The 16086-nt window shown below is 37.5% G+C and overlaps 1 protein-coding gene across 3 annotated transcripts; it reads left to right on the top strand.

Moving 5' to 3' along the window:
- Nucleotides 1–263: 263 nt before the first annotated feature.
- On the top strand, nucleotides 264–14875 carry LOC104219631 (uncharacterized). 3 transcript variants are annotated; one of them, XM_070168292.1, is made up of 15 exons: nucleotides 264–461; nucleotides 3568–3692; nucleotides 3935–4099; nucleotides 4265–4395; nucleotides 4560–4704; nucleotides 4819–5078; nucleotides 6323–6447; nucleotides 9813–9856; nucleotides 11486–11617; nucleotides 11726–11803; nucleotides 12481–12563; nucleotides 12645–12767; nucleotides 13028–13088; nucleotides 13185–13363; nucleotides 14391–14875. In XM_070168292.1, the coding sequence occupies exons 1-14, from the start codon at nucleotides 368–370 to the stop codon at nucleotides 13350–13352; spliced, it is 1734 nt and encodes a 577-aa protein (XP_070024393.1). In that variant the 5' UTR covers nucleotides 264–367; the 3' UTR covers nucleotides 13353–13363; nucleotides 14391–14875. The 3 variants fall into 3 exon arrangements, with proteins under 3 accessions (XP_070024393.1, XP_070024391.1, XP_070024392.1); XM_070168290.1 differs by having other exon boundaries at nucleotides 3541–3692; XM_070168291.1 differs by having other exon boundaries at nucleotides 272–461; nucleotides 3559–3692.
- Nucleotides 14876–16086: the final 1211 nt, after the last annotated feature.

The raw sequence follows: 16086 nt of genomic DNA, 5'->3' as shown, positions 1-16086 counted from the left end.
AATCAGGGCTAATACTCTCAAAACGATAGGCCGGGTCATTACATGCACATATATCCATTTTTGGGATGATATTTAGAGATTAGTCACTATTTATTTTGTCTTGAAATATTAATTTATAATTCATAATGTTTTTGTCCCAAAAAATTAAATTAAAAAACTGAAATTGTGTTATTTCTACCCTAATTTCTTGCTATCAGACTAGTCTTATGGCCCACGTCATAGCTTTATATAATATCCCTTCATCGTAACGAAATTCTACTTTAGACTGTATTTTGCGACCCGAAGTCGTGAACAACCTACCGAGACTGGCCAAAAAAAAAAAACACCATTACCATGGAGATCGCCGATTGAATTACCCGCTTCAATTATGGCGTCAATAAGGCGTCTCGTGAGAGCTCTTCACTCTCATTACAGAGCCTTAGCTTCTCCTTCTCATATCCTTCAACTTCCTCCGCGCAATGGTGTGTTCTATGCTTTCTCTCTGTGTCCCTTTGTGTCCACCCCCCCCCCCCCTTCCTGGGTATCGATAATTAATGCTAACGTATTGTTCATATGTAGGCGTTGCTTATGTACTTTATGGATTGGCTTAATTTCTAGTACTAGTTGTAGCCAAGCCGTTACCGAATTGCTGTAGCTTACCCCAGTCTCGGTGAGCATACATGTGATCATGCATTTGGGACTCATTTACAATTATGCCCATTGTATCAATTGCCCAAGTTCCTGATTTTTTTTAGATTTCGTGTAAGAATTGACCATTTATTGGGAGAGAGTGGTAGAAATGAGAGTGCGAAGGACGGTGTCTATTTCAGACAACCAGTTCGGTTCATGCCGGGGCGATCCAACAGTACAGGGACAGGAAGAATGATCTCCACATGGTGTTTATTGATCTGGAGAAAGCGTACGATAGGGTTCCTAGGGAGGTCTTATGGAGCTGCTTAGAGGATAAAGGGTCCCGGTTGACTATATTAGGGTGATTAAAGACATGTGTGCTGGAGCTAAGACTCGGGTTAGGACAGTAGGAGGCGACTCTAAACACTTTCCAGTTGTTACGGGGTTGCACCAAGGGTCTGCGCTCAGCCCATTCTTATTTGCCCTGGTGATGGATGCACTGACTCATCATATTCAAGGGGAGGTGCCATGGTGCATGCTATTTGCTGATGACATTATTCTAATTGACGAGACACGAGGCGGCGTCAACGAGAGGCTAGAGATTTGGAGACATGCTCTTGAGTCTAAAGGTTTCAAGTTGAGCAGGACGAAGACGGAATACCTCGAGTGCAAATTTGGGGTTGAGCCGACGGAAGCGGGAGTTGAAGTGAGGCTTGACTCTCAAGTCATTCCCAAGAGGGGTAGTTTCAAGTACCTTGGATCGGTTATTCAGGGGATCGAGGAGATTGACGAGGATGTCACACACCGTATAAGGGTGGGGTGGATGAAGTGGAGGTTAGCGTCGGGAGTCTTGTGTGACAAGAAAGTGCCACCGTTACTAAAAGGTAAGTTTTATAGAGCAGTGGTTAGGCCTGCCATGTTATATGGAACTGAATGTTGGCCGGTAAAGAACTCACACATCCAGAAGATGAAAGTAGCAGAGATGAGGATGTTGAGGTGGATGTGCGGGCATACAAGGATGGATAAGATTAGGAATGAAGATATTCGAGAGAAGGTGGGCGTGGCCCCCATGGAGGACAAGATGCGGGAAGTAAGACTCAGATGGTTCGGGCACATTCAGAGGAGGAGCACTGATGCACCGGTGAGGAGGTGTGAGCGACTGGCTGTAGTGGGCACGCGGAGAGGTAGAGGGCGACCTAAGAAGTATTGGGGAGAGGTGATCAGACAGGACATGGCGCGACTTAGGATTACTGAGGACATGGCCCTTGACAGGGAATTATGGAGGTCGAGCATTAAGGTTGTAGGTTAGGGGAAAGTTGTGAATATTTCTACAGCACAATAGAGTGAGACTAGCCAGTTAGGAGTTAGACTAAGAATGTCATTGGTCGTCTATTGATGCAGGGCTTTACCTGCTAGTTTTACTATACCAGCCATCTATTTCGTATTTCGTATTCTGTATTTCATATCTCTTATATTGTTGTTATTTTATTATGCGTTTTTATGGTACTAATATATCGGCTCCTGTTGCTTTTTTGAGCCGAGGGTCTCCTGGAAACAGCCTCTCTACCCTTCGGGGTAGGGGTAAGGTCTGCGTACATATTACCCTCCCCAGACCCCACTTGTGGGATTATACTGGGTCGTTGTTGTTGTTGTTGTAAGAATTGACCATTTACTTATTCCAAGTTCATGTATACCTGTATAATTTAATTAGAGTTTGGTAGATTATGGTGAGACAAGAGGGGTTGCTCTGATGGTAAGCAACCTCCACTTCCAACCAAGAGGTTATGAGTTCGAGTCTCCCCAAGAGCAAGGTGGGAAGTTCTTGGAGGGAAGGATGCCGGGGGTCTATTTGGAAGGTCTGCGTACACACTACCCTCCCCAGACCCCACTAAGTGGGATTATACTGGGTTGTTGTTGTTGTTTTGTCTTTCTGTTTTCTTGAGCCGAGGGTCTTTCGGAAACATCCTCTCTATTCCTTCAGGTAGGGGTAAGGTCTGCGTACACACTACCCTCCCAAATCCCACTAGTGGGATTTTACTGGGTTGTTGTTGTTGTTGAATATTAATCCCTGAACCCTAAATGCTAGAGCTAAGATGTTAGAGATGGAGCATTTCAAATATGATTCTAGTTATTTTCTTTTTCTCATTTTCTGCGGAAGTTTCTCTCATTGTTCTTCATGCCAAAAGCAAAGAACATGGGCATGTAAAGATTGGTTAATCACCAAATATATTGACTATCCTTAACAATTCCTATATCGGCTGTATCCGTGGGACCATGTAATAGTGTTAAAATTGGTCTTTTGTATATGATTTTCCATGATTTCAAAATTTAGCACGCAATGTTTCTTAATTGAAAAAAAAAATCCAAAATCTTCTCAGAAGTGCTTTTCTTGTAAAAGGTCACATCTTTATTAACCTATGATAATATCATAGAGTAGAAATTGAGCGGCTGCATTTTTTGTTCAATAGAAAGCCTCTACTTTCTAGAAAGCCTCATCATTAATACACTTTGTTATGTTTGACATTTGTCAGGAGTCTCTTTATTTGGTTTGGTATTCGTATGTAAGGATAAGTGTGAAGCTTAGAGAATCTTTAGTTTTAGGGAATCCTTAATCTGTCTTAGAAAATACATTATTTAGTATTGCAATGAAGTGAACCCAGTTAGAGTGGTATGGATATGGATGATTCATATATCCGAAGCTTTCTAGTAGCCACTTGGCCTACATCTTACGTGTGCAGACTATTATTGCTTGGGAATATTTATATGCTCTTATATATGCTGCAACGGATATTTACTTGTTTATATACATATCAATCTACTCTCTTCTCCTTGTTGAATGATCAGGATTTACTGTTATCATTTCTTTATTCAGGAAGAAACAGAATATTGTGAGACTTCGGGTAATTTCTAATGAGCTACTGCAATTTTCAGATTTTATACTAGAATTAGTGTTTACAGGAACTTTTGGGTGTCATAGACATACATTTTATTCAAGATCGTTGCCTTCAACTGCTATTCCTGCCATTTTAGCTGGACTACTTGGAGTTGGAGGCCTGGATGTAGCTTATGCAGATTCTAATGAGGTCAGTATGCATTATTGATGTTGATTTTTGTCCATAGGTGTTTATGTTGCCATGACGTGTCACTCTGTAATCATGATTAATCAAGCACACCTCATTATTATCATGGAAGCCTACATAGGTACAAATGATAATACATTTGAATGCAGGAAATGAGCTAGTCACTAATCAGATCTTTGGTGTTCTTAGTTGAGAAAATGATAAAATTTTGAGAACCAGTACTGAGATAACTTGCTGTTCTATAGGTTAGTCCCAAAGTTCCGGCTTCTGATTCTCTTCCAACTCCAAGCCACAATCCCCTTGAAGAAACAGCAAAAAAGGAGAGACGTAGATTAGAAAACCTGCTCAAGAGCAAAGGAGTGCAGTTTGGTTCTTATCCTCGTTTTACTGTTGCTGTAAAGGGTCAAAAGGTTATTTTCTTGCTTTTTCTTCTAGACAGTAGACGCTCAAAGTTTTGTTTGCTTGAGCCATTTGGCACATTCTTCAACAGCTTTAACTTTACTTTTCGAGAGGAATAAATTCATTGCAGACTATGGCTGAGTTTTCATCCTAGCCGAATTCATGCAAATTTGCAGGTCACTATCAAGTTCCAAGTTCCTCCAACTTGTGAAATTCCGCTACTAATTGCAAATCTTGTTTCACGACTTGGGGTAAAACTTGAAGATCCTAGTGCAGCATCAAATATGATGTTACGGGCATGGGACAGGTTAGTTTAATCTCTGCTTTAACGATGTCTGATCATATTGCTCCATAATTACAGTTCATGTCATTTGGAAAATTTAAATTGCATTTTAATATTCATAGCCTGTTTTATTTGCTTCATCGAGTGAATGCCCCAAGTTTCCTTAAGGTTTATTCTGTCTGTCACAGTGGGGTTGCCTGGCAACTGGCACTTAGCCATCCTCAGAAGAAAAATGAAACTGCAGCAGAGCAGGCAGGAGGAAAGGATACAAATCCTTATGAGGGAGAATTATGCATTCTCATGTTTCGTCCACTCATTAGCGCCGACAAAGCTGTACATCTCCTTACCTTTTGAACCACATTTGTTGGAATCTCTTGCATTACTGCGCTTCCTCTTGCTTGCAAAACCTGGCTTGACAATAATGAGAGTTTCTGCAATTATGAGCAGGAAATTGAGTTTATGAAGCCTGGGAGCTTTACTGATGAAGAACTTGATGCTTTGGTATCTGTGCTACAACTAGCAGGACAACAAAAAACAGTGGACTTGAGAGCAAGAGGAGATGCTGATCGAGTTCCTTCTGCAGATAAAACAGTTTCTACTCTAGAGTCTATGGGAGTAAAAATCTTTGGTATAAATGCGTCCAATAGTGGTAATCCAAAAGCTGATATTGCCTGGGATAATATTGCTGGATATAGTTTGCAGAAACGGTAAGTGACTCTGATTTTTGAATCATCACATTAGTGCAGTTTGGTTCTGCAACTGTAGTTCAAGATGAAGTATTTATCTTGTTCCGAATTAGCAAACTTTTAAACTGGAGATAAAAACTTGGTGTTTGTTTTGGTCTTTCTTTTCCCTGAAAGGTAGACAATATGGATTATCTAGACAATGGAGATGAAGGGTGGGGGGAAGGTAAGTAAAAGAGAAATATCGGTTATTTCCCTTGTTTGATAAGGGAAGACCATTTAGGTGGCATTTGTCCTGAAATTCTTTTAGAAATCTTGCAAAAAGTTTTTCCAACGATGTGTTTGTTATAGTTTTTTCAAGATTTTTTTGAAAAACACTTTGTAAAGGTCTTTTTCCCTAAAGTTCTCTTTAGGGTGTTTTTCAAGAAAAGGTCTTTTTCCACCCACAAATACTCAGAAATCTTCAATAAAACTATGGCTATCCAATACGTTTTCTTTCTGCACAAACTTTTTTCCCACTTTCACAACTTTGCCAAAAGGTTGTCCAAATGGCTACTTTATTTCCCCTTCCTTGCCCTATTCATCCCTTTGATAAGCAGGAAACATGATCTAAAATAACAAGCGAGAATTCACACAATTATTTGATCATACGAGAACTCTTAAATGACAGGCTAGAATGTTTGAAAAATTTCAAATTGAGTAATGGCCCTTTGTCAAGCTTTAGATGGATCTTCATATGGACAATAGGTGCATGTGATCTTCCAAGTCAGTGATATCAAAATACTAGTAACGTGAGTTCCAAGCTTTTCTTTCTTAAGGTTGTATTTTTGACAAAATATGTGTTTCTAAATCTAGTGTGACAAATCCTTCCTCTAATCTAGATATTTGTTGCCTAAATCAATTGCTTTATCTAATAAAACCACACCCTAACATTTGCAGTACTAGACATGCATAGTTAGTTTGGATTAATTTAATACATGAAAAAATTGTAGAGTTGCATGTAGCTGTTTCAACAATAGCATATTTGAAATGTTCTCAAAAGAATAATAGTATATTTGAAATCATGCAAGCGTCTAAGTGACTTTGACTTCAATACTAGTATATACTTTATTGGTGAATGTGCATGTGCCAAGAATAGTACAAGTTTACTGGTGAATCTACGTCTCGTAGAGCATATTACAAGTTTACTGGTGAATGTAGCAATGTCGTCAAGAATAGTATCTACATTGTCTTGAAGTGTCACCTTTTGTTGATTTTCAAATTTGTAGGGAAATTGAAGATACAATATTGCTAGCTTTGCAAAGTCCTGAAGTATATGATGATATTGCTCGTGGGACCCGGCGCAAATTTGAGACGAACAGGCCCCGAGCAGTCTTATTTGAAGGTCCATCAGGTTTGACCCCTATGCCTTAATGTTGAATGCATATATCTATTCAATGCTGAGCCTCATTCAAAATATATTGCTCTGATGCTCTTGCATTTATATCTGTATTTATGTTATCAGCCTATTGTAATTATGATGCTCAAATTTTACCTTTCCTCTATATTCATCTTGATGCTTTTGTATTTGTGGAATCAGCCTGTCGTAATTATGATGCCCGAATTTTAGCTTTCCTTTTATATTTATCTTGATGCTGCTGACATGCTAACAATAGCTTTGCCTACTAGCGCTGTTTAATTTTTCTTTGTTTAATTCAATGGTGGATGGACATGGAATGACCTAACCTGAGTTTGACTGCTTTTAGTTCTTGCAAATCTATTCTAGTGTGCATGTGGGAAAATAGAGATCTTCCGAACCTTCTACTAGCTTTCTTTTCTAGTGTGCATGTTTTTTTTTTGTTTTTTTTTTCCCTTTTTGTTTTTATTAGCTTTCTTGTGGAGGGGATTTGAATTTGCCAAGTTGGCATGAGCTAATTACACCAGCTACTGTACACGTAAAAAAGGACAGCCCGGTGCACAAAGCATCCCGCATTCACGCAGAGTCCAGGGAATATAATTTAGAGTAAGATGTTGGTCCCACAAGGATTAGTTATATATACTTTACAAACTCACCTTGCCTTTAAATTATCTGGAAGTTCGATTAATTGTAGGTGTATATGTGAATCTGCAAATACCTATTGAACAAGTTAACTTATGGACACATGAAAGAAGGGCTAGGATTTAGGCTTTAACAGTGATGAATGAGATGGGCAAATCAACTTCACTCTAATGGTAGATCAAAGATTCATATGCATATTCTTCACTTTTTAGCTCAATAAAATATAATTGGTTCTCTCAATACTATAAACTACGGAAAAGGGCCAGAACTGCCCCTAAAGCATCGGAATTGATACAAAAATGCCCTCCGTCCACCTATTTGAATAAAAATGCCCCTACCGTTATTTTTTTTGGCTCAACACTACCCTTATTACTAACATAAAATTCTAAAAAAAATAATTAATTAATTAATATCCACGTGTCACCGTCCCATAGGCCTAATGTAAACCATAAGTTAAATTATAATTAATCTCTCTCGCTCTCTCTCTGCCATTTCATTTTTATGAGCATTTTTACGAGTATATGTGTACGATTAGGGGTGTTCATAATGTGTATTTCTATTTTTAATTTATTCCACTATTTGTTCTATTAATATATAAGCTTTTCCGCTATGTGTAAGGGGTATTGTGCAATTATCATATTTCATACACACTGGGTTCAACTAATAATAGTTGGCAATTTTTTAGATAATTTCTTCACTAGTATTTGTTTTCTTCTTTTAAAATCATTTTTGTTATCATGGATTCAATTTTTTTGATTAGATTACTGTGCTAAATCTAGTGGAAAAAAAAAGAATTTTCTACGCATAATTGCAAGTGAGATGTGTTGCTGTGTTTGTTGCTATTTCCGGCGGATCCGCCAGTGGATTCTGCCTAAGTAACAACGAGGAGAAGAAGAAGGGGGAGGGGGGGCGAGAGTTGTATTTTAAAATCGAAGCGGGTCAATATTCGAATGGGTTACGAGTGAGTTTAATTATATTTTTGTTGAAGTTCTAGTTAAGCCAATGGAACGGTGACATGTGGATATTAATTAATTTTTCTATTTTTCTAGAATTTTCTGTTACTAATAAGGGTAATGTTGAGCCAAAAAAATAATGGTAGGGGCATTTTTATTCAAATAGGTTGACGGAGGGTATTTTTGTACCAATTCTGATACTTCAGGGGTAGTTCTGGCCCTTTTCCCTATAAACTATTATAAGCTCAGGAAACATATTCCTTTCTGTTAAATTATGTATTCAGATTAGATCGTTCATCAAAGAGAATTCATTAAAAATCGTATTAACTTATCAAATGGTAGGATTCCAAATATACTACAATGTCCTCTATTTTAGTAGATCTAGCACAAAAGGCTTCTTCCTCAGTTAAGGTCTAAAAAGACCATCTTAAATACTTTTGCTTTATTGGAATCGAATAAGATTATACACTTATATCCATCTTGAATTAGGATTTATCCCACCATCAAGTGTAGAAGCCAAAATAATGTAATATTAGATGGCTAAGGGCCCTCACCAGCTATCATTATCTATTGTTCAAAGCAAGTCAAACACACATGGATCTACTGCTTAATGCAAGCACAAATGAAGGTCTAATTATAAAACCTCAGATCTGTACAAAAGGATTCATTATTAAGCGCAAAAAAGCTCTAAGGTTTGTTGGGGCTTTAAGCGCAAATAAAGCGTGGGCTTTAATGCAAAAAGGCACAACGGGAGAAAAAGTAAAAATATATATATTTATGTAGTCCAAGACCAATAATTATAAGCATGAATAACGCATACAGACAAAAAATTGAAAAATAATTACGATAAAATAAAATATCAGTTATTTAGTGTCGCCTTTTCAAGATTACACTCATCGGCAATGAAAATTATGCCTTAGAGCCTTGATGTGACACAGAAGCGCACCCAAAGCGAAGCGAAGCGCTCAACATGTTTTGAGCCTCGCTTCAGGGCTTAAGCGCGCCTTTGACAACACTGTTCCATAGTAAAAAGTGCTTTCTCCATTATGGAGTTACACGTGATAAGGAAAGCAAAAAAGTTGAGAAGATATGATAAAAATTTCAGATTTTGGATCTTTTTTTTTTTTGGCCTCTTCTTTCTCCCTTATATCTCTCAACAATGAGTGGTATCAAAGCTTCTATCTCCAAAGTTCAAAAAAAGTCCCTAAGTATCTGAAAGTCCATGTATAGCACCAGCCAGGGGCGTATGTAGCATTAAGATGACGGGTTCAACTAAATCTATAACTTTCGATGCGGAGTATCAATTTATGTGTAAAAATTTATTAAAATTACAACAAATAGTAAATATTAACCCATAGCTTTAAAAGTATAATGAGTTCAATTCTAAAAATCTTAAAAGTTGAACCCATAGAGTTTGCCGCTGGCACCATCCAAAAGTAACTTGAGAAGATGTCTGCTTGTGGCAAATACCATCAGGCACCTTGACGCTCACTTTCGGGCGATGCAGCCGGGACAGCGTCTCGTGAAGCTGAGTCTTTCAAATGTGACCACTATGGCGCCTGGGAGTCCTACTTCCATCCGGTGGTTGCGCGTTGAGCCCTCCAAAATCTTGACTGTTTTATTTCAGATATGCTTGGACCCTTATGCAAAACCAAAAAAACTGAACATTTTAATTAACTTTGGGGGGTCTGAAGGGTGGTTTATTCCTGCAATATCCACCTCTGCTAGGGAGTTAATAATGTGTGTTCATCTATGTACTTCTTTTAGGTACTGGAAAGACATCCTGTGCACGTGTTATAGCTAATCAAGCGGTACGCCAGTTAACTCTTTTATAGCTTTCATCTACCATTTTGTTGGTTTGTGCTGTTGTTGTTTGCCATCACCTGCAGATGTAAGTTTGTCAATGTAGAACACGTTGTCTCTCTATAATTATATTATGCATACTGGTCTTTGATTAATTTTTCTTGCTGAAGATCAGCTGTTATATCTAAGAGGAACCCTTGATTCGCAAGAAATTACTGATTTCTGCCCTAATCTTAAATCATTTGTCTGGCATAATAAACCCATCCAATGAACCAAGTTCAGAATATGGATAGTGTAAATTAGTATACATAAACTTTGTCATGCCCCAAAATGTAATGCGGCGTGACCGGCACCCAGTGCCTACCAACTTGCACCTAGTGAAACCATTGTAGCATAATACATACCCCAACTCGTAATTGTGTAGCTCGATCCATTTAATTAATTACAATATTAGATGAGAGAAATGAGATAAGCTTCATTAACAATAAAAGTTCTTCAAAAGCATAAACTAGACATAAGTAGAAATGTCATTCGCGATGCCATATGAGTACCGATCACTCCAAAATAATACAAATCCTCTATGGAGCCTCTATGACTCTACAATGAAATAATAAAGTTACGGAGCTTGCCCGCGCTATACAAAAATATACAATTGAAATAAAGTGTTCCCATGAGTACGAAGGTGGGCTCACCAAAAGAGAGGAAGCTGCAGGAACTCTAGCCTATGTGCTGACCATCTGAAGGAAAATGCCAGCTTATGCCATTTCGGTCGTTGAATAGAGCTAAACAAAAATTGCTTCTATGACTGGAGATATACTAGTCTCTGTAGATATTACTTTCCTGAAACTTAATTCAATTTTTAGCATCTTAGCAGGCTTTTCTCTGCCGCTGCATCACAAAAATCATCTATGTCCATTTATCCCAAAAAATAAACCATAAAAGAAATTTAATTCCATTTGCATTTCACTTTAAAAAGCGTCTGAACCACATGTATAGGGAGAATGTCTAACCAAGTAATAAAATGATTCATCCGCTCGATTTATGTCGGTGGTTGCAGGATTCTTATAGAGTGCAACCAGGATGAATCTAAGAGTTGGATCTATACAGAGGTTGTAGGGAAAATTCGGGTGAGACTATTAGTCAGTGATGTCACGGGAGTAATAGCACGTGCTGTACCCGCCAGTATGTAGGAAGTTAATACTAGTATTTTTATGTGATTTACCTTATAAAAAAAGTATTTATATGTGATCTATGTACTTGATAAGGTTCAATTAATATTTCTGTTACCTTCAGGAAAATAGTTTTTGCATTCACTTGCTTCCCTCAATCTTGAACATGACATTGCCTATCTAGGTGAAACTTCGTAGTGCAAATGTCCCCATGTATACCGATCTGGCATCATGATTATCTTTTTACGTGCTTCAACAATTAGAGATCCATAGCCCCATACCTAAAAAGCAGGAAACTTAAAATCGTAGAGACGCGTGGCGAGTTAGGCAGGGTTCATGGGTGTTTTGGAGTTTTCATGTTATTCTATTCTAGGTATCACTTTTCCACCTTCCCCTGTGCAGCAACAATAGTTGTGCGGCTTTACAATATTTTGGTTGGTTTGATGAGCTTCTCTTCTGATGTTGCAGGGTGTGCCATTGTTATACGTGCCATTGGAAATTATTATGTCAAAGTATTATGGTGAAAGCGAACGCCTGTTAGGGAAGGTGTTCTCACTTGCCAATGATCTCCCAAATGGTGCTATAGTGTTCCTTGATGAGGTAATCCCTGAGACTGCAGAAACATAATTCTCTCTATTTACTGTTCAAGATTGTCTTCCAACAAATCCAATATCCTTGTATCAATTTTTTGAACCGCACATATGGCAGGTTGATTCTTTTGCTACTGCTCGTGATGGTGAAACACATGAAGCAACACGCAGACTTTTGTCAGTGCTATTACGGCAGGTATTGTTGGAAATCCTAAATATGCTTAATCACTAGCATTAGTATATGTGCTTGTGATATGTGAAAGAGTAGCAAATATTCAGACATAGTTAGTACCCCTCAGGGAAATTGTTAATATTGTATAATACCCTGAAGGAAATTGTCAGTACTCTATTGTAAAATACAGAAGGGCTTTATAACTCGAGTCACATTGTGGAAGAAATCACATCACCTAGCTTTATTATGGTTTATTATTGGACCTTAGTTCTCCCTGTATTGCTAGACACTTGTTGGAAAAGATTAAAGGAAAAATTTGAGCTAATAGCTTCTTAAAGGATGTCTTGGAGGATTAGCTTGAAACAAATGTTGCTTATTTTAGTTTTATACTCCCACTGTTTTATGTGGCTTAGTTTGACCGGGCACAGAGTTTAAGAAAGAAATAAAGATTGTTGGAACTTGTTGTCTTAACATACCATGAGATTTCTGTGGCGCTAAAAACATGCCATTAAGGGTAAAAGAAACTTGAAAAACCAAATATGAAAAGGTGCTGTTATTTTTTGAATGGACTAGTAAAAAAAGAGTGCCACATAGAATGATGGGGAGCATTCACTTAGAAAGTGCATCTACTTCTACATTTATTAATATGATGACGTTAGAAGGATTCATATGGTGGACTCTTAAAAATTTACTTTGTGCAGATTGATGGATTCGAGCAGGAGAAGAAAGTAGTGGTAGTGGCTGCTACTAATAGAAAGCAAGACCTTGATCCTGCTTTAATTAGGTAAATGAGATTTTAGATGTCTGAATGATACCTCATGAAATTTTGGCTCTTTCTGATTCATCATTTTCCTGTTGATTCCAGCCGATTTGATTCCATGATTAGATTCCCGCTGCCTGATCAACAGACTCGTCAGGAAATAGCCGCACAGTATGCAAAGCATTTGACAGACTCTGAATTATCTGAATTTGCAAGAGCCACGGAAGGGTAGGAATTTATTGTTCAACCCTCTTCACTCTTACAACGAATTAAAGTGCCTACTTGCAGGGATTCTCAAGTTCAGCAGATGAGTTGGAAAATGTGGTTCAAGCTAATGTGGTTCTCCAGTTCAAGTTTTCTAATAGTTTCTTAGTATTTTTCCACTATTTTTTGCTTTTATTTCCTCAACTTGGAATAGTTGCAATATATGGTATTAGTTAGCAATAAGTGAAAGTTCTGCTGATCACTCTTTGGGTTACTAACTTCAGATTGTCTGGGCGGGACATGAGGGATGTCTGTCAGCAAGCAGAGAGACATTGGGCATCAAAGGTGTCACTTTTATATTTAGACTAGATTTGTTCTGCTTCTCTTTATTGGATATTGACATCCTCCCCCTTTTACTCTTTCTTGGCTTGGATGCCACAGATAATTCGTGGTCAAGCTCCTAAAGATGAAGGTACTGGCGGTTCTCTTCCCCCTCTCCAAGACTACATTGATAGTGCTAGGAACCGGCAAAGAGCTCTGCTTGATATTGAAATTCAGAACCGAAGCATGAATCCTGCTGCAAAGAAGCCTCAGTTTGATTTTGTATAATATATCTTCAGGTATGTCATCTCTTGTATGTGCATATAAAAGCTTCATTCCTCACTGTAGTGATTGTCGTTGGGTGCTGTGCAATTAATTATTCAGATGGCCCTAAAGGCTTCCATTTTGGCTATAGTTATGTATGATGCCTGCAAGAAAACAATGTGTTCAATACCATATTCTAAAATTGTATATTACAGCATATATTTCCTTCATTGGCATTGAACCAGTGTTCAAGTCGGTTCAGTCCATTGGGCTGAAGTGTTTAGTTGTAGTAGTTCATTTTATTCGAAAGTTAGCTTATGCTTGCAAAAATACGTACATTAATTTTATTTGTAGTTGTTTTCTTTAGCTTTTTAATTGACGAATTAAATTGCCAAATGAGTTGATTCTCATCTCGGGAAGTCAGAACTGGCTGCGGAAAACATTCACAAAAGTTGGCTCTGTGGCGCGAAGACCATGCTAAGATGGGTGTAAGTAATACAAAATATAGTCAAACCTCCCTATAACAGCCTCGTTTGATCCGAATTTTTTTTTCCTGCTATAGTGAAGTGTTGTTATAGAGAACATATATTATAACATAACATAAAAGATTGGTTCCAAAAAAAACTTTGCCATTACAGTGAAGTGTTGTTATAAAAAGTGGGAATCAATGCCCTTAACTTAATGTTGATTCTCATATCATATCATGCAGCCAAATCCCAAGAATAGTTTTGATCCAAAAGTCCGTTGCTAGAAGTACACATAGCGTGTAAGGATATATCGATACTTAATTAACAATCCTTATGATTCAGTCTTTTCATGGAAATTACTGGAAACGTATATATGGGTGTTGAGAACGACAAAATTGTGTTCTTGTTATTAGAACGTGTAAATAGGGATTCTTTTGCATGTGGAAGCCTGTTTTGCGCTATCCTCTTATTGGGGTCCTTGTTTTGCTCATCAACCTCTTATTAGGTGTCCTCATTTGCTGCTTTTTTAGTATTTATGTTTGCTCTTTTTCTTATTTCCTTTTCACGGGAAGTATCTTACATTCTGGATGTGCAGCTGTTTGGTAGGCAAGGATTGGAGCAAATTCACTTATAAATTGGACAGATTTGATACTGGTCGTGTTTGCCGTACACCATGGTTAGAGCTTCAGTTACGATAAACTATCTTAACTAAATAGCGAGTAAAAAGGTCCTAGTACTCTGGATTCGGTACTTCTTCTTCTGCATCAGTTAACAGAATTTTATCGGATGTACCCGAAGGGATGGGGGCACTCCAATAGCCTTGCTTCGTTTAGACAAGGGTAGTCTATAAGTTGAAAATGAATGCACTATTAGGGACAATGGGACATTCAGAAGCATGTAAATCAATTTCCCTTATTGTTACAATTTGGCTGAGAGGGGGGGGGGGAGGATTTGTACGCTACAGAGCACAATCCTAGTATTTATTTTTTACAAGTTTTAGCATGTATGCACTGTGTAGTCGATGTACAATTATTGCAGAATCTGGGAATAATCACCAATGCTTATACACTTATTTAATAACCGGCTGGCTAAAAATGTTGGCCCACGAAAGAAGGCGACAAATTGAGGAGTTAAAAATAACTTGAATTCATTCTAAAAACATAAGGATCTCTATAATAGCAATGAGCAAAATTCATTTATAGCCACTCGGGCCAAATTTATAACACCCGGTAGCTAAAAATTACAATATACATTTTATAGCCCAAAAGTAATTCTAGCGGCTAGCCACCGAAATTGACAAATTGGAGTTTGCCAGAATGGAAAGCATTCCACCGATATTGAAAAACAGAGGATTTAACTATGTCCTTACTCTTTCCCCTGTTTTCTCATCAATTGTAGCAAGGGAAGTTTACAAGAAAACATCTTCTTCTTCAACAAATTTTCTATTTTTTCCCAAGAATTTCAAATATCCCACAAAATAAGAACGATCAACAAGATGATCGGCGCAGAAGGTGGTGGAAGACGTAGTTTTATTTGATGATTATAAAGATATTTGCTTTATTGGTTAAAGGTAAAATCTTGCAGAAAAATATTTTTGGGTTTTATGAATTTTCTTGGGAAATCTTGAAGCTTGTTCTGCTTTTCAATGAAACAACTAGCTGGGGAGTTTATAGTTTTTATTTGTTTGTTTAATAGAAACTTTCGGAAACCACTATGTTTTAGTGGTTATTAGCTAGTTGTAGCCACTATTTATTATATTATTTACTATATTACTTCCTATAGCTATGTTTTCAGATTTTTAGAGTGTATTCGATGTATTTAAGCTAGTATACATGAATACAGTAGCATTTCTAAGCGTGAAATAGGGGATTACAGCTAGACAGATTTTTGTATTCGAGTGTATTCGACTGTATTCATGGCGTGAAACATGGGATTACAGCTGGACATATTATTGTATTCGACTGTATTCACGGAGTGAAACAGGGGATTACGCTGTTTTTAAACGGAAAGTGAATCAATTAACATAATAGACTCCTAATATAACTCAACAAACTCAATTATAACACACAAATTTTGTATTTTCAGTTATAAAAAAGATTCTCAACCGAAAAACACCCCAAAAACATAGCAATCTTTAGAGAAATTATATAATACATCTGAATACATAAATTATATTAATTAAAAAAACATATGAATACATTCATGGAATATAGCGAAACAGTGAATACAATGAAATACATAGAATACAGCGGGACACATTGAAATACAATGAAAAAAAGACAATGAATACA

This window comes from Nicotiana sylvestris, chromosome 2, assembly GCF_000393655.2.
Source record: "Nicotiana sylvestris chromosome 2, ASM39365v2, whole genome shotgun sequence".
Taxonomy (NCBI): domain Eukaryota; kingdom Viridiplantae; phylum Streptophyta; class Magnoliopsida; order Solanales; family Solanaceae; genus Nicotiana; species Nicotiana sylvestris.
This window is presented reverse-complemented; position numbering and strand designations above follow the sequence as displayed.